Raw genomic sequence first — 18,799 nt, 5'->3', positions numbered from 1 at the left:
TCTTGTTTTGATGCTCAAATTCTTCCAAATTTGACCAGAGGGTTCTCTTCAAGTTGTCTCCCATAGTCTTTTGGGTTTTTTTGTTTTATTTTGCTTTGTTTTGTTTTGTTTTAATTAATTAATTAATTAATTTTTTATTGGAGTTCAATTTGCCAACATATAGCATAACTGTACCTTAATGATAGCTGGAGGTCACCACCTAAACCTGACAATCAAATAATTAATCATGGGATGATCTGATGTTGTATGCCTCTATTATGGACTGAAGAGTTGTGTTCCCCCAACTCCCAAATTCATATGTTGAAATCCTAACTTCCAATGTGATAGTATTAGGAAGTAGGGCCTTTGGGAGGGGATTAGGTAATGAGAGTGAACCTCTCATGAATGGGATTAGTGCTTTTATAAAGGAGACCCCACAGTGCTTTCTGGTTCCTTTCACCATGTGAGGACACAGCAAGAAAATGGCTATCTATGAACTCGGGAGTGAGTTCTCACCAGACACTGAATCTGCGCCTTCCTTGCCTTCAGAACTATGAGGAATAAATGCTTGTTGTTTAAGCCAAAAAAAAAAAAAAAAAGCAAAAGAGCCCCCATCACTGAACGTCCCTTCTGCAGTTTGAGATTTGGGAGTGATTTATACGAGAACCAGAACTGTCCTCACTCTCCTGATTGTTTTCCTACATTTCTAATGCTTCAGTTGTCAGTTACGAAGCACCTGTGCAGGCCTCGGTGATCACGGTATTCTCAAGGCAGTGTGAATAGCTTACATCATAAATTGGGATTATTTTAATTTAGGATGTGATGGCAAAGAATGTAGGCTCTGGAGCTAAGGGCAGAGGAAAGAGCTGACGCTAAAGGCACACAAAGAATTTATGCAGTGATTGAATAGTCTGTGTCTCAATTATAAGACTGATCATGTCAAAACTCATCAACTATACAACTAAGCAAGGTAACTTTTACTATACACAAATTATACCTTTATAAATATGACCAAAAAAGAAAGAAAGAAAGAAAGTAAGAAAACAGAGAAGTAAGGACAGTCTCCTGCAATCCTGGGTTCAGACTGTCCAGACCCTCCCAGCCCTGCCACTTAGCAGCTGTGTGACCCTGCACAGGTCACTTGGCTTCTCTGGGGCCTCAGTTTCTGCTTCTCTAAAGCTAGGACAAGGCACCTGCTTCATCAGGCTGTGAGAATTACACATGATGAAAATGGTCTCAGTGCACAGATCTGGTCCCTAAAAGGAACCAGACGGCAAAGTAATGGGAAAACAGGCTTCAAAAGAAGTCTGCCTGTATTGCTTCCATTGTGTTCGATTTGCAGTAAGTTAAGATACTGAAAGCACATTGTGCTCAGCAGCTTGGGGACCAGGAGAAACCCCAGCTCTGACATGCAGCAAAATGACCCCAAATAAGTGATTTCAGTCCTCAGAGTTTGGCTTCTTCTGCTGCTCAGTTTCTTCTCCATGAAGGATTAAATTAAATTAAATTAAATTAAATTAAATTAAATTAAATTATTAAACCTATAGCTCACGTGGCTATTATGAGAATCTAAAGAGAGAATATTGGGATTTGTGATTATTTTTTTCACAAAGTAGGTAGTCTCTACCTATCAGTTATTACGAATTTCAGTTGGGCCTCTCATCCCAAGGTGGATTATTTTGTGTGTCGATACAAATGACAGCCTGTATTTTTTTCCAGAAAGAGAAGACACAGGAAGAGGGTAGAATGGTGACCAAGGGAAGAGTGGGGAAGGAAGAGGGGACACCGGAGTGGCCCTGGGGCAGTGTGTGTCCAGCTGACCCATCTGCAGAGACCCCGCACAGCTGAAGATGAAAAAGAAGCCTGAGTCAATACACACCCCCCTCCACGGACCCCAGCAAGAGTAGAACAAGCCTGCCTTGAGCTGTCCTTAGAAGCCCCATGGATCTGTAAGGTGCCAGCACGACCCCTGAATGCAGATGTCATCATCCACCCTCCACATCTGAACTGCACCCAAAGAAATGCTTCTCCGTCTGCCCCGCTTCCTTCTCTGCCCTCCTAAAGTTCTGTAGGTTCCTTAGAATATCCTTAGAATAAAGGTTGTCGGCGTAAAGAGCAGATGCTTTCTCCGACAGCTGCCGTGACCAGACAACAGTAGGCTCTCAGACAAAGACACAGAGACCCAAACGTGTATTATTTCTCAGTGTAACAGAAGATGCCAGAGCCACGCAGAGCAGAAAGGGACCTCAGAGATTTGCTCTGCTCCCCATCCCGGGAGCTACAGCCAGTCAACCCAAAGCCACGACAAAGAAGGGAGGTGGAAAAGCGTCCATAAAAGATAAATGCAAAGGCAGACACTGAGATGAACCTATAAACTAACTCATTAAAGGACAAATCGACCTTGTACAGATGATGAGGGGGATAAACCAACAGGCATGGCCAGTTTTCTGGAACGAAATGAGACCTATACTGGTGTGAAAACACCAAGCCTGCCCGTCCCTCCTATAGTCATGTTATTTTTAGGGCACTTTTATATTTCAAAGGCCAGAGAAGCTGATGTGAGGCCAGAAGGTCCCCGTTCCCCCAGATTACAGAGGCCACAGGAAAAGACCTCTTTGCTTTGTTTTCAGCAGTAACACCGGCATTTCATTCCCCCATCCCTTCCCCAGTATGGCTAATAAAATGCAGTGCCAGGTGTCATCAAGTGAAAGGCAAAGGGTGGCCAAAAACCACAGAATGAAAATGCCCCCATAGCTGAGGGAATTTTGCCCTGCTGGGCCTTACACAGCCACCCATCCCGGGCACTGAATGGTCGCTCACCACGGCCACACGGCTCCTCTAATGGTTGAGCCGATCATGATCTACTGCTGAGCTCAACTTCCTCATCAAGTGAACAAGACAGTGTGCAGGAGAGGAAAGAACATCAGCCAAATCCACTGTTCCCCAAGAGAAGCCACATTGAGGGCCGAGTGAATGATCTTGCTTCCAAGTTTGGCAAGGGCTTCCTTTCTCTGCACCAAGGCAGCAGGCTCCGTCCCTGCAAAGCGACAGGGTAACACGTCTGTAGCAACCAACCGTCCTGTGAAGCCGATAGGACAATCACCCTCATCTGATGGATATAAAATTTGAGACACTGGGGTAGAGATTGAGTGACTTGCCCAAGGATTCACAGCTGCTAAGTGGAAGGGATTGGCGTTTGAAGGTCGGCAGACTGGTTTGGAAGTCTGCACACCTGCCACCTCATCTTGCCTGTCTAGAGGGGAAGGTATTGGCTTTGGAAGACAGAAGACCTGTCTTTGATGGTTTTGATGGCTCCTCTGCCATCGACCGCACAGATATTTTATGCCTCGACCCATCTGGTACCAGAGTGGGGATCTTGCTCGGTAATCCCCTCCGCCCGAGTGTCCCGATTTATTTTTCACACGTTAAACTAGTTTTGTGGGCTCTTCTGCATGCGCCCCTCCTAGGGAAGCTGAAGCTCCGTGCTCGTGTGCTGGCTCCTTGTGATAAAGCTCAGATGTTAACCTGGCACCGCGCTGCTCAGAGTGCTTCTCCCCAAGGGGGGTGTTCCGAGGCTTCAGAAGCTGGAGACTTTCTTTTTTGGTAATAAGGAAGCAGCCAGCTTTTCTCCCCCACTCGACTAAAACGAAAATAGCTTCGGAACACGTAGAAGTCTGAGGTTGTATACTTCTGGAAGCAAGGGGACTGACTGCTTTGTCATAAATCAGCTGTCACGGCTGAAGGGGTGAATTGAGACAGATTAGGAGACCAGATGAAGCTGTACGGGCCATCTGATCAGCTGCACCCTGGGGAGGTGTAAACTCCAGCAATCTCCCCAATGCAAACAAAATGCACGCATGCCCACCACCAGCACCAGCACCCGCTACCAGCTCCGTCTCACGCTCTGCCTCCTTCACGGTGGATATTCATTCGCTCTCTATCTTATTTTCAAATCCCTCCAAGATCCAGACCCATGTAATCTGCTGGAAAACAAACCCAGCTGTAACGTCGGTCAAGGTCGCCTTCTTGGGTCAGGGTTGATCCGAAGGGCTGACACTCATGCCAGCCTTGTACCTGTCCATACTGACCCTGGTTCCTGCTCTGATGAGAACCCTGTACTTCCCAAGCAGGAAACGTTTCTTTCTTTGTTTTTTTTTTTAAGATTTTATTTATTTATTTATTCATGATAGACACAGAGAGAGGGAGAGACACAGGCAGAGGGAGAAGCAGGCCCCATGTAGGGAGCCCAATGTGGGACTCGATCCCAGGATTCCAGGATCATGCCCTGGGATGAAGGAAGGCGCTTAAACCACTGAGCCACCCAGGCGGATTGAACAAGCCTCATACACCTGCTCTCCCTGTCTCTTGGTAGGGTGCCCTCCAGGGAAGAACACGAGAGTGTAGGAGGTACCTCGGTGCCAGCAGGCTGCCTGCAATGTTCATCTGAATCAACAGCCCACACTGGGTAAGGTCGTTTTATGTGTTTTTTTTTATAATAAATTTATTTGTTATTGGTGTTCAATTTACCAACATACAGAATAACACCCAGTGCTCATCATTGAATCAGAATGAAGGGAATTTGTCACATTGGGGTCACAAGTTAGCATGTATATGGCCTTTTAAAAATGCTTTCCAAGTGCTTTTTAATCAATTTTGTCACCCCAACCTCAGAGCAGCCCTGCAGGGTCAGCCAGTGTCATCTGATTTCTTGCATAAGCGAGCTGCTAGGTGGACTTCCTCAGAGCCACCTCGATGCTCCATCTGATTCAGAGGGAAGACCCTCAAGCCACCTGCTCCCATGGTCAGGCATGGGCCATTCTGAAAACCTCCTCTGGGTGAGGGAAAAATATATATATAAGGCCCCTGACATTGCAAAGGGATAGCAATGTTTCATCAGGGCACTGTTGCTCTCTCGCTCTCTCTCTGTTTCTCTCCACTAAAAAGCAATCAGGCCACTTCCAGTTCCACGCAGGACCAGCCTCATGGCCACATGACCCACGCAGTCACACAGGGGCCTCTGGCTCAGAAAAGCCCCAAGTTTGGTTTAATGCTTTGTCATCACAGTCTTGAAATTCTTAATAATGTTTTCCACGGAGCCCCACATGCCTGTTTTTCACTGGGCCCCACACATGTCCTGCCCCACCATCCAAACACGGGCTTTCCCAGGACTTTCCAGCTCCATGTGAGCAACCATCACCTTAAAAGACATTTCGTGCAGAGGCGGGCAGGAGCCAACAATTACAGAGCTGCTGCTTGTCTTGGAACCACCGCATTTCTGATGGAGATCTGCTTGTCTCTTCAGTCCCCCTCTTGCTTCCTTGTTGAAATACGCAAGGGACACAAGAGCGAGAGTGGGGTCCCCTGAGGGCACTGCTTGTAGCGCTAAAGTTACACGACGCTGCCTTTATGCGTTCGTCTTGTGAGAATTCAAAATCTTCATCCAACGTTCAATTATCAGGGAGCTCTCACCTGAATTTCAGCCAAATCTGGCTCTCAGCAAGAATTGGGCAAAAAACAAAACAAAACAAAACAAAAAAAGGCATGGAAATTCACTAAAAAGTGCCCCCAGAATGAATCCGCTTTGAAGATGGGATGGATTAAATCTAGATGAAAAGACAACAGTAAACTCGCATGAGGTACTTGGTGGAGGGACTTGACACATTGTTACATCTATTTTAAGAAGTCATCTTCCAGAATAGGTAAAATAGCCCACATTTCTGAGGTATAGAACATTGCCAGAAATAATATTTGCGATGTGGCGCTGTGTTATCTCTATATTTTGACAGGATTTATGCATATGTGAGAACAGAGTTATAAATACAGGGATGAGCCCATGCCTTGAACAAACTCCAAAGAGAAGAAATTACCAACAATGGTGAGGAAGCCACCCGGGGCTCTGGGACACAACATGAGCAGGGAGGGCTCATCCTGGACAAACGCTAATACTCGCACAGAAGGACGGCTACGGGCATATCTGAGTTCACTCAGGCATTTCTCACAAGTAGAACGTGGAACTTTCAAAATGAGACAATCTGCACAATTCCAAAAGTCTTATTGACCGTACTCATGTCATCAGCTTCCAATGTACTAAAGAGACTTTATTCACTTGGCACTTTTAAAGAAGACATGATAATTTAATAGAACCCAAATATTCATTGATAAGGATGGGAAGATGTCTGACACATTTGAAGCAATCTGTATCACTAAGCGAGGGGCAGAAATCAACTGTAGTATCATCATAGATATGTACCTGTCCCTTGGACATGAAGATGGCTAAATTGTCATGTGGTTCTGAAATTCATGATTTTTTAGACTGAATATCCATTAGTCATGGTCGATATTCCTCAGTCAATGTGTACTGAGACCCTACCTCTTTTTCTTTTTTTTAAAGATTTATTTATTTATTTATTTATTTATTTATTTATTTATGATATATATATATAGAGAGAGAGAGGGAGAGAGGCAGAGACACAGGCAGAGGGAGAAGCAGGCTCCACGCCGGGAGCCCGACATGGGACTCGATCCCGGGACTCCAGGATCGCGCCCTGGGCCAAAGGCAGGCACCAAACTGCTGAGCCACCCAGGGATCCCCTGAGACCCTACTTCTGGAAGCATTGACTCCATGAGGAAGGTTCCCTGAGAACACCCTTCTTCTCCTTTCCAGGCCTGCAACAATGACATTCGTCAAGTGCTTCCATCCGTTTGTACAGTGAATAGACCTTAAGTCAGGTTAATTTTATGTGACTCTGTCTCCCCAACTAGCCTCTAAACTCTTGGAGGGGTGGGGACCACATCTTATTCCTTCACCTAGTACAACGTACAGCATGCAATGGATTCCCCATCAATGTGCATTGAAGGGCATGTGCCAGTGTAGAAGAGCCAGTCTCTGTCTTTCAAAGTTCCCTAATCTAGAAGGCAGAAGGAAACGTGGCCAACAAGATATGTGATTACTGATTATACACGTAGTGGATCTGGCCACTCAAAGTGCTGCCATTCCCTGAGCAAAGGTTTAAAAAATTAAAAAAGTTTTATTTGAGGGGTCCAGAATGCTCTTCTTACTCAAACAGAGCCAGGGTTTGGGGAGTAAGGCAAGAAATGACGGTGGATTGGTGTAAAGTCAAAGTCAAGGAAACCGCCAGGTGAGGCAAAGACTTTGTCAACTGTGATCTCAGTGAGATTTCACGGCAGCCATTCCCTGACGCTCACCTCACCAATCCCTCCTTGTGTTATTGGGATGGGGGTGAGGCTCAGAGAGCACACTTGAACCTCTAGAATCAAAGTGGAAGACCTGGGGGAGGAAGGAATGACTTTGTCAAGATTTCTGTTGCTGCTTTTTTTTTTTTTTTACTCAGGCTAATAAAAAAAAATCCAGGACAATATTGTTTTTCAAGTATTTCACATCCAAGTCCTAAGTGGAACTGGGGCAGGTGTAAAAGAAAGTGGGTTGTATCTAGGATATGACAGAAAGTGAGAAATTTAATAGAATAGGAAATGTGTAAGGGAAACCGACACTGGATTTTCCTCAAGAAGCTCTGTGATTCTGAGCAAGATTTGCCTTCAGGCACTCAGCTCCCTATTTTCAAATGACTACTTCGAATGAAATGACAACAGTGGTCTGCTTCAATTCTCTGAATTCTAAGTAGGACCATGGAAATGACAGTCTTTCTCTAGGTCAGCGGTCTTTGAGCAGGGTGACTACACTCCAGGAAAGGGCAGGGCCACCACGTTCAGCTGCACAGGTTGCGCACAGCACAACCCCAGGGATCACCAGTGATATAGACTATGGAAAAGAATGGCATCTCTGGGGATGTAAGGTGCTTCACTGTCATAACCACGCACAGGGAAGGAAACTTTACAATTTCTTTTTATGTCTCTCTGAGATCAAAGATCAATAGGAACAAAATAAGGTTTTATCAGTAGCTAATAACAGGATTGATACCGACATTGTCATCTGGGTGAGTGGGAAAGAATGGGAATCCCACGACTCTTGACTTGCTCTCAGAATATCACCGTGTGCTGTGCGGCAGTTGCTTGAGCTCTGGGAGGGCGATTTATGGATCATCGATGATCCATAAATCCATTTATCGATTTATGGATCTACCTTTAGGTGAACTTGTCTTACATAGTGACCTGCCACAACATGGGGGAACCTTGAGGATATCATCCTGACTATACTCAGCCAGGCACAAAAGGACAAATACTGTCTGAGTGCACATATACGAGGTCCCTGGAGTAGTCAGATGCATAGGGACAACGAGTTGAAAAGCGGTCACCAGGCGAGGGGAAGAGGGAGGGCACTTGTTGTTTAATAGGTATAGAATTCCAGTTTTTTGTCTTTGTTTGGTTTTGTTTTAGAATTCCAGTTTGACAAGATGAAACAGTTCTGCAGGGCTATTTCATAATAAGGTAAAAGAACTGAACATTGCTGAGTTATATACTTAAAAATGGGTAAGATGGCAAATTTGATGATATGCGTTTTACCCCAATTTTTAAACATTGTGCATACAATTTCACAGATTGAAAAGAATGCTAACGCCGTCAGCAAAAGTAACAAGGAAGCACGGAGGGCACCAACCCCCCCTGCGACTGCTAGAGTATCTTCACGAGCACCCATGCGAGCTCCGAACCCACGGCCATCAGATTAGGCTGGAGAAGCGCAGCTACCGAACCTGCTGGACCAATTCATGGCATCGGGGATTTCTCTGCAGATCAAACAACTGTCGGGAAATGTGAAAAAGAAAAGCACAGGTACACTGTGTCATTTTGCCAAGCTCGGGAAAAGAAAAGTGATGCTTCCCTAATAATCCCTGATGAAAGAGGGATGTTACTTAATAAGGAAATTATATATGTTAGAATCTTCCATGAAAAAAAAAAAAAAAAAGAATCTTCCATGTAAAGACAGGTATGGGGACCCTGGCGGGCTCAGTCGGCGGAGCGTGTGACTGATTCTTGATCTCAGGGTTGTGATTCAAGCTCCCTGTCAGGCAGACAGATTGCTTAAGGATTAAAATAATAATAATAAAATAAGATAAAAACAGATGTAATATATTAATTAATTTTTAAATAGTTAGACTTAGTACCTGATGGACATAAAAGTATATTGGCAAAAAAAAAATTAAAAATCTTGAGGATAAAGACATTTCCTTGTTACATTTTACTGTCTTGCTTGGTTAAGACAAACGTTAATGAGTATTGTCAACCCCCGGGGTCCTCTTTTCAGGCACTGTATAAAATTAAAATAACCGATCACTTTGTTAGAACCTCGGCCAAGCCACAGGTGTGAGGTTATGAGGACAGATGACCATTTCCTTCGTCCTGCTGCTCCTCCACAGTTTGGGATTGTGATAGTGGGGAAAGCATAATCTCAAGCCAATCCAGCTACAACCTCAGCTATCAAACAGCTTTCAAATAGTCAGAAACAAATATTTAAAAACTAACATTCAAAAGACACTCTAGACCATTGGGTGAAGGATCAAAATACGGAGGACTTGAGATACTTCCGTCTTGGCAAAGCCCTGACTCTCCTCAGACTGGGAGCAGAGACCTTCCAGGAAAAAGGATTCTCCTGTTCTCTATTCTAGTTCCATTGTGATATGAAAATTGCCTCATTTCAATACTTCTTATCAATTCACACTTTTTGGCTTCTTTTCCCTTAGATGTTCTGCAGAGGAGTTTTTTTCAATTTGTGGGTGATTACCTTCCTGCTTTATGATTCTAATTTGTCTTCCTTTTATTTATAAGGTGGCAGTTTAAGAGTAAAATGTAAAATAATGGCATTTAGTGGGTGATTGATTTTTCCACCGGCAATGTTATAAATATGGCCAAGCGTTTCCCTTTCAGGGATGGAATGAGAAGTAATTCAGTGAGATTCCGAAGCATAAATTTCGGGCTATTTGCAAGGCACTAACAATATTCAAGCAGATTGATGCCTGGAATGTGTACCTTACGCTGAATTGTTCATGTAAAACAGCCCAGAAATGGATGTAGGATTTATAGGTTTGGGCCACTGGCAGGTGTGGCAAGCTTGCTTGGCTTAATGGCACAAAACAATGATCTGTAGAACATTCTCATATCCATGCTCGAAAGGCACCTGTACCAAACAGAATGGAAAATATTTCCTCCTCATTACTTAGACCTCACTTCGTTCCAAGGATCGGATGAAGAATGGCAAACAGTGGATACCTGGGGGTGTTAGGAATATAGAGTCAGAGCCTGCTGGGCTGCATGGGGGCACAGTCACACAATTCAGTGTCTGACTTCCCAGGAGAACACAGGCAAATGCATCTTTCTGTGTATGAATTGTTGTATATTCCTATTTTAAATACCAATTAACTAAAAATATTTAAATATGCAACCATAAGTTACAACACTTGGTTAATTACTATAAACATCAATGGCTAATTTTTCGATATGAATTAAAATATTCGAATATATGCAATTTCGTTTCCTGTGTGAGAGATCCATTCTGCCTCCAACAATATGCCCGGATTTGCAGGCTGGTGGACCGTGATTCGGCACCAGAAGTTATCTCACTAAAGATCTGCTCAGGCTCCCTCTGATCCCCCCCTAAGCACAGTCAAATTGGTTTTCTATTTCAATACAGCAAACCGTTTTGTAGGGCATTCACGGGCTCTGCCTCTCTGGCTATGGCTCCTTTTGTTTGAATTTCATAGAGCTTATCTGAAGTGAAATAGTCCCAGTGGAGACTACCCCCCAACTATAGGATATTAGAATTCTCTGTCCCTCCTTCTGCTCCCTTGGTTTCCTTGACATTTTTCCAAATGTCAAGAGTTCTTTCTGTCCAGATTCTCTCCAGTTTCTCTTATTTCTTTGCCTGTCCTGAAAGCATATAAATGTATCCTTTCCAACTTAAAAGATTCAAATGACAAACCCAGATTTCAAACCTAGAGTAAAAAAAAAAAAAAAAAAAAAAAAAAAAAGATAGAACTTTACTTCTCCAAACCTGTCTGGACCCCAAATCTCAACATTTAGAAAAGAGGGTGTCAGGTCTGTTGGTCACTTTAACCGATAAACTCACACCCCGAAATCCATTTATTCATCCAGTAAGGGGGCATTACCAAGTGCCAGACCAGGAGCCAGGTCCTGGGGACAGTGTAAAGTTGTTCCTATCCTCAGGAAGCTTATGGTCCAGGTGGGATAATCCCAATAAATAAAATGCAACCCGTAGTACTTGTTAGGGTCTGGACGTTTGTGTTTCTTCAAAATTCATGTGCTGAGATCCTAACCCGCAAGCTGAAGGCATTGAGCCTTTGGGAAGCGATTAGGCCATGTTGGGGGGCGCTCCATGAATGAGACTCGTGACCTCGCATAAGAGACCCCAAGGGAAGAGACCCCAGAGATCCCTGTCCCTTCTTCCACCATGTGAGGACTCAGAAAGGAGACAGGTGTCTATGAACCAGGAGGAAGGTTCTCACCCGACCAACCCAGCTCCCTGATCTCGGATTTACAGCTTTCAGAGCCGTGAGCAATAAATTTCCAAGGTTTATAAGGCACGCACGCAATCTGTGGCACTTTCTTACAGTAGCCCAAACAGATGAAGACAATAGCATGAGCTTTGACGCTGTGTCTTAGAAAACCATCAGCCAAATATAACATAAATCAGTGCAAATTAAAGTCCTTCTTTCTGCCCCCTCCAGCAAGAAGCCCGTTCTAGAAAGCCATTCTAAATTAGTGAAAAGCCCCGGGCTTGAGCTTATGATATTATTCAGGGGTTCAAGTAGCACCATGCACCCAGTACACCGAGGACAGAGGACCAAAGACAAATGGTGAACACCTTCCTCCTGTGACAACACCTCTAATGAAAAACCGAGGTAAAAATTATAATTAAAAAAAATAATAATGCAAACAACGTATTCATCATAAATTCAAGGCACTTCCCCTGACAGAAAATTGTATTTCCTTTTCATCTCGATCACACTATTCAACTGAACCCTTAATAAAACCGAGTGTGAGTCATTTCTTCAATTTTTCTTTCTGAAAAAAAAAATACATCTTGCATTCTGTCATTCTTAGAATTCTAAAGAGGAAAACAGTGAGGCTTCTTAATCACACGTCATTTGTTAATGAAATGCAGGATCGGGGGAATGAGTTTTATGGCAATCCATTACAATCATCAGCCCAGCAAACACATTTCCAGGCTGAACTGTGACCTCTTCCCACTCCAGAAAACTTGAACTTAGAACCCAAGTTGAAACTGGTATCTTTCTAGACCTAATATCCCCAGTGAGAGGAGAGAAAGAGTGCCTACCCTGCTGTGATCCAGCAAAACCATGTGGATCTTTCTGGATCTTTCTGTGTCCCTGCTGCTGGTACCCGCCCCCCCAAATGAGGTTAACATTACAGAAAAAAACTGAATTGCCATTTGGCCTTCTGTTGCTAGGCCTCCGGGGCCAATTTTAAAATCCATTTTATGCAAGTACCCCCAGCATCTGTGCTTAACTGGTCTAAACCACACGGTTCTCTGCAAACCCGATCATCTGTCCGTGAGCATTTGCTGTAGCTCACCATGACGTCATATGAGGCACACGACTATGATAAATCTCATTCCAGTTCTGTTTCCTACTATTTGTCTCAGCAGTGGGTTACCCTGATGGCTGACCAGGTAAGTCCCAAGCAAGTGTCCTATGATATTTTTTAACCAACAGCTACTTTTGAAAAAAAAAAAAAAAAATCCCGTCCTTTCTATGACCCACCTCAGGATTTAAGTGAGCTTACCCTCCCCTTGCAAATCTCTCTCCAGACAATGTTGTTCACTGTCCTCTTCCTTCTTTAGAGATTTGCTGCAGAGCCAGTAGCTTCTGATTCTGTGCTAAGGACAGGCATGTGGGTCTAAAGATTTGCCCTTAAATGTCCTCAGTGTGTTCCCACCATGCCTCTGAGAGGCATGATCCTTTTGTCGGCAGTATCTGGATGAAAGAAAGGCTCATAGCTCTGGTGCCAAGTTGCAACATCCCATCCAAGCTTATGCAAGAAAAGAGTGGAGACGGGAGGATGCCTTCTCAAAGGGGTCCCGGGTCTAATTAATAACTGTCAACTGATGCATTATGCAACGGGAGCTCTCCCCACCCCCTGCAAATAGGGTGAGGGTGGGTGTCATTTTTTAAATTGCTTCTCCAAATGTTTGCCTTAATGGCATTAAAATCTTGCTCCTGGCCCTTCTAAATAAGTTCTTTTGAAGAGCAACTTAAAAATGCAAACCTGCATGGGAAAAATGGGATTGACTGTTATTGTTCATTGGACTCCTGTATGGTGGCTCAAAAGAGGTCTTTTTCTTTTCCTGTGTGGGGGTCCAGTTGAAGAGAGAAGGGAATGACTTTGTACACTTCAACCTTGGTGGCTAGGATTTCTAAGGCAGCTAATACACCTTACCCTGCACTTAGATTCCTATTAAATTATCTCCAGGCCCATCTGACATACTCTAATCCTGAAATGTAAATGAGACACCCCCACAAACCACCTCCACTCTCTCGGTGCCCTAAAATTGGACTTGACTTTCCTTGCTTTACTTGAGCTGCTCTTTTCAATCACCTCATGCCCCCTCCACCAAAAGCATTGTCACAGGGGATGGAGAAGATACTGTGTCGTGGCGTCATCCAGTTGAAAGCCAGCTCAGTCCCCGGGGCTGTACCCCTGTGCCCACCTGGGGAGCACATGGCCCTTTGGGAGCCTCTCCCCCCAGCCCAGCTCCAGCACAGCCCAAGGGAGCAGCTGTAAGCTCAGCGAGCCCTAAACCCTGCCAGCTGGAGCAGGCCCTGTTTGCCCACCAGACTCAAACAAATCCCGAAGTCAGAGGAAAGCCTGATAAAATCCATTGCTTCGGCCCTCTGCAGTCATTAGTTACATGAGTAAGTAAACGATCATCTGAAATCCATCCCTGCCTGAGAGCTATTAAAACAAGAAACCACATGTAATTCATCCAACTAAGGAAAGGCTTTGGGGTGGGGAGAGGTTCAGTTCTCTACCCAGAAAGGAGCTTCTGTTCAACTTTATTAAATGTTTTAAGCAGATTTAAGTTTTAGTGAAAGGACAAATTCCCACCCTCTGAGGGACACACAACCGGAAACTTGGGGACCAGCCAGAGAGCTGGTCACCCAGCTGGTGGCCAGAAGACTGGCGCTGCAGGTGATTGATTGAGGGGGGCCTGGGTGCAGGAGGGACAGGAGGGGCAAAGGTGGAGGAGGGAGCTGGAAGCGGTGTGGTGGGGGCACAGGGCGGCAAAGGAGCCAGATGTGCATCCTGAAGGATGTTCTCAGCACCACAGGAAGCCCTTGCAGTGGCCTGCTAGGGTCTGAGGGAATGGGGAACAGGTCGGGGGGGGGGGGGGGGGGAGAGATGGGGCAGGGCGCAGCTGCACAGCTGCCCTAATTTCACGTTTGGCAGAAACGAGGTTGTGACCCTAATCATGGGCTGAGCTCTGGGACGTTTGCTCTCTCCCTGGGGACCCACAGTTAGGTGAACACCTCGGAGGTGAGGCATTCTGGAGAGCTCATGTGTGTGATACCGGCCACCGCCCCGGCTGGAGATGGGGTGACAGCCCGAGGGGAGCCAGCAGGAGCCCCACCACTCCAGAAAAACCCAGGGTAGCTAAATGTGGAAGAAGGGCCCCGGGGGCTCTACTGTGTCCTGACTCCTTCTCTATGAGACTGTTAATTTGTATATTTACAGACCTCCAACCCCAAAGCCTGCGCTTCTCGTGGTGAACAGGGTGAGCTGCCACAGGGTAGAGGCCCCCGAAGTCTCGTGGGCTCCAGCAGAAAGCCCAGGGGCCTGGTCCTTCTTGCCCCGTCTCTGCTTCAGGCCCAAGCTGCTTTTCCTCCTCCTCCTCCCCCTCCTCCTTCTCTGGCACCCAAGGCTCAGAGACCTCCATGTGCTCTCGGACCCTGAGATCACTGGGCGGCCGGCTGCCAGCCCCACAGCCTGAGTCCTGCCCTTCACCAGCCACCCACATGGAACCAGCTCACCTTGAACTTCAGTGTGCCTCAGTTTCCCCATCTGTCAACTGGGAATAACACTAGCACCTACCTCACAGCACTTGGGAAGGCAAATGAGACAACACAAGTGGAGCGCGGGGCCGCAGAGCTGAGGGCCGAGAACAGGCAAGCTCGGGGTGTTACTGGAGCCCCCCCAGCCTTCTCGGTGGGTGGCGGGGAGGCTTCCAGCCCTCCCATCTTCCTCCCGCACTCCCTCACCCTCACTCGAACCCCTGGCTCCGTCCCAAGCCCCATCCCTAAACCCTACATTCTTGGCCCCCTCCTTCCTGTCCTGTGTATGTCAAAAGTCACCCATCAGAGAGAGAGAAACGCAGTGAAGGTGCATCTTATTTCTGAAGTTAATTTTACTCTAGACTTCCAAAAAAAAGGATCCCCCATCTGTCAAAAAAAAAAAAAAAAAAGACAGAGAAGATAAAAGGTCTTTAAAAGTCATTATTTACGTGCCGACCAAAAAAGACATGAAAATGGATTTGTCCCAATTACTGAGCTGAGTTAGGGGGTGGTTTGTACACCAACCCCAAACCTGCTTCATTTAAAAGAAAGCAAGAGAACATGATTGTCTTAAAATAAAATGAGCTCTCAGTTTGCCCCAGCAAGGTATCTTCTATATGAACATATTCAGAGAAGGGACTTGCAGCCGAGCGTTGTCGCTGCTCTCCTGTCCAAGCGTCTTCCAGGCCGAGCCGCGCACACAGGGCTGGCACGGTTCACACCATTTGCCCCTTTCGCCAGTGCCCTGATGAACTGCAGGTAGAGTTTGGGCCGCGAGATCCTGCCCCCGCTTCTCTCCCAGGGCTGACTGTCACCAGCGGGCCTGCCTGCCAACCTGCTGCCAGGGCCCCCGAAGCGGACACGTGAGGACAAGCGGGAAGCAGTGCAAACCTCCCAAGACACTGAGCCAATCGGTTTCTCTCCGGAGGTCTCAAACCCAGAGCACTTTCCAAAGTCCCAATGACATTGGAAGCAGACAGTTAATCCCCTTTCTCTTTCTAAGGCAGATTTCTAAAAGTTGCAGACTTAACCTGTCAGGTGTCTGCACCTGCTGTGCCAGCCAAGCTGTCGAGAGTGTCAACCCTCAGAGAAAATAGTTACGGGGCTGATCTGCTCTTCATCACCACTCGGAAACCCTTCACATTTTTTTTCCCCAAGCCCAACTGTGGCCAGGTCCCTTCTCACCCCAAGTGTCCGTCTGCAAGCAGCAGCGCCACTCACCTCACTCATGTTGCTCTGACACTGCAGCTCCGGGATCCCTGTGCTCGGCACCGTGCTCAGCACCCAAACCGCTGCTCAGGGGTGGCTCTTCCACCGGTCCTGGCTTTTCTCTTAAAAAGGGCTGCCCGGTGGCATCATGCCTCCCGTAAGCCAATGAGATTCATTCACCTGTCCGCACGCCGCGCGGGCATCTGAGAGCACGAGGTGCCACCTAGCGGAAGGCAGCAGGAAGCTGCTGGCTCTCTGCTCCAGATTCCACCAGGGACAGAGACTGAAAGGCTAGATATTTTTCTTTTTAATTTTTTTTTTGAAAGGTCAAAGTCAGAGGTACAGAGATCCCCCACGGGTTGGCCATTGTTTATTAGTTCAAGGGCGCAGGATTTAGATTCGTGTTCCATATCAATGGAAAGAAGGTTTGTTTTTTTGAAGCAAGGCCAGTTCTGGGAACAGCAGCCCGAGCTCTCCTCCCGGCTGGTTTTCCCAAGAGCTGCAGCCTCCTCCCCTGTTCTTCATGGCACAAATCTCAGGCTTTCAGGGGAACATTTTCCACTGTCCCCCACCCTGCCCCCAAATCTGCTAGGCTGCTTGTACCCCGGGAACTTCCTCCCTTGGCGGTAGGGCATCGGAGGTCTGGGACATGGGCTTGGAGAGCCCCACTGTAATGAGACAGAAGGGCCCCAGCCCTATCTGTGACGTCACAACCTCACCAGCAGCAGGAAGAGGATGTGGGCTGGACCCTGGAACCTGCCAGCGGTTTCATTGCTGCAGCCAGTGCTGTCTCTCTGTAAAGAGGTCTGGTCCTTTCACCTGGACTAAGGAGACGCTGAAGGGTTTTCCCAGCAGCCAAGTGAAGCCTTGACTTTCACAGCCGGGATCGTGATCGATGCAGAGAATGAGGTACATGTCACTGCCCATCTGCTTGGCCCAAGGATGGTCAGGACGCCCTTCTACATCTCACCAGCTTCAGCTCGGTGCCAGGTTCAAGCAGGAGCCTCAGCTGGAGAACGGTGAGGCCCCATCCTGGCTACTACAAACGATGACTGACAACTCCTCAAAGGACCTACCGGAGATATAAACATATCCAAGTGACAGCTATCAAGTAGCTCACATGGATAAACACATGAGAAAGTGGGTAGTTGCTACTCAGATGCCCCCCTGGGGGGCCTCACCCATGACTCCACGTGGGGAGACTCAGTCAACAGCTGTGTGACAAACCAACGCTAAGCTCAGACGCAACTCTCATTCCTTCCGTTGGCTTCTATCCAGCCACTGCTATGGTGGCTTCTCCTTTCAACTCCTTTCTTGGGTCTACCTCATGAGTGGAAGGCCATATATCCCCAAATTGGTACCAGCGAGTACAGGCTGCCCATGGAGGGGCCCCTGGTCTCTGCTTGCACACATGAGCAAGCACCAACACGAGGCAGCCAGAAGCATAAGACTCCTAAGACTTGTGGGAACCAATCGTCCTAATTTATAGCCACTTTACATGGGAATGTCTCTAGAGAAATATTCCTTTCAATGGAAGGATAGATGTATTCGTTATAATATTTCACAGAAAAACAGAAATTGAATATATATATATTGAATATATATTGAATTGAATATTTATTTATTTATTTATTTATTTATTATTAATTTATTTATTTATTAATCAGACCAGAGGAAGGGGAGCAGGGTTCACTTCTCTGTGTGAAGAGCAAAACAACTCCTTTCTCAGCAAAAGCCTGCCTAGTTGGGGATTTTGAGCATCCAGTTGAGCACACAACTGCTTTTAGAGATGAGGTCGTAAAAGAGGTACATAAGCTAAAATGAGATCATATGGGTGGACCCTAATCCAATAGGACTGGCACAGATTAATAGATTAGGACACAGACCTATGACAGAAGGACGACCCTGTGAAGACACAGGGAGAGGATGGCCATCTACAAGCCAAGGAGAAAGGCCTTGGAAGAAACCAAACCTTGATCTTCCAGCTTCCAGCCTCCAGAACTGTGAGAGAATTAATTTCCATTGTTTGAACCACCTGGCATGAGGCACTTAATTATGGTGACCCCAGCAAACTAATACAGGTGCCATAGCAAGTGCCAAAGAAGACTTTTAGGGGAAGCATAGAAAGATCTTAAAGCAAATGTGATTAGTATCTGCCATGTGACATGCAACTAACCCCGTTAATTTCCCCAGGATACTTTTTATAACACCATTATCTGCTATTAATGAGTCAGGGAGCTATCTGCCTCAAACACAAAGCAAAGGTGAGCATGGCCACAGAGAGAGAACTGAGCAGCCATGGGAACTCAGTACCCTTAGGTTACACGGGATGCATCTGGGGGTGCATGCCACATAGTTCTGGTTCCATGTCTGCTTGGGAGCCAGCTGCATGGACACCAGGGTACTGGGTGTTACTCCCATAATTTCTCAGAAGGTGGGCCTGTGGTACACAGCTCCCAGCCCCATCCCTCATCCTGGGGGAGTGGTGCCCCCACAAGACCAGCCATCAGGTCAAGGATTGCAAGGACGCCCTGAACCTCATCTTGGGATCCCAAGGGACAAGGATGATAAGTGGACAAAGATGGTAAACCTTTTCAGTTGGTTCTGAT

At 46.4% G+C, this 18,799-nt stretch overlaps 1 protein-coding gene across 1 annotated transcript in view; it reads right to left on the bottom strand.

Moving 5' to 3' along the window:
• The window catches only part of PCP4 (Purkinje cell protein 4), a 54,923-nt gene extending 38,563 nt beyond the window's left edge, over positions 1-16,360 (bottom strand). Inside the window, exon 1 of the mRNA XM_077879263.1 lies at positions 16,203-16,360. Within this exon, the coding sequence (XP_077735389.1) occupies positions 16,203-16,211 (9 nt within the window). The 5' untranslated portion in view covers positions 16,212-16,360. The remainder of the gene's footprint in view (positions 1-16,202) is intronic.
• Between the last annotated feature and the right edge of the window lie 2,439 nt (positions 16,361-18,799).

Source organism: Canis aureus, chromosome 30 (genome assembly GCF_053574225.1).
Source record: "Canis aureus isolate CA01 chromosome 30, VMU_Caureus_v.1.0, whole genome shotgun sequence".
In the NCBI taxonomy this organism is placed as follows: Eukaryota; Metazoa; Chordata; class Mammalia; order Carnivora; family Canidae; genus Canis; species Canis aureus.
This window is presented reverse-complemented; position numbering and strand designations above follow the sequence as displayed.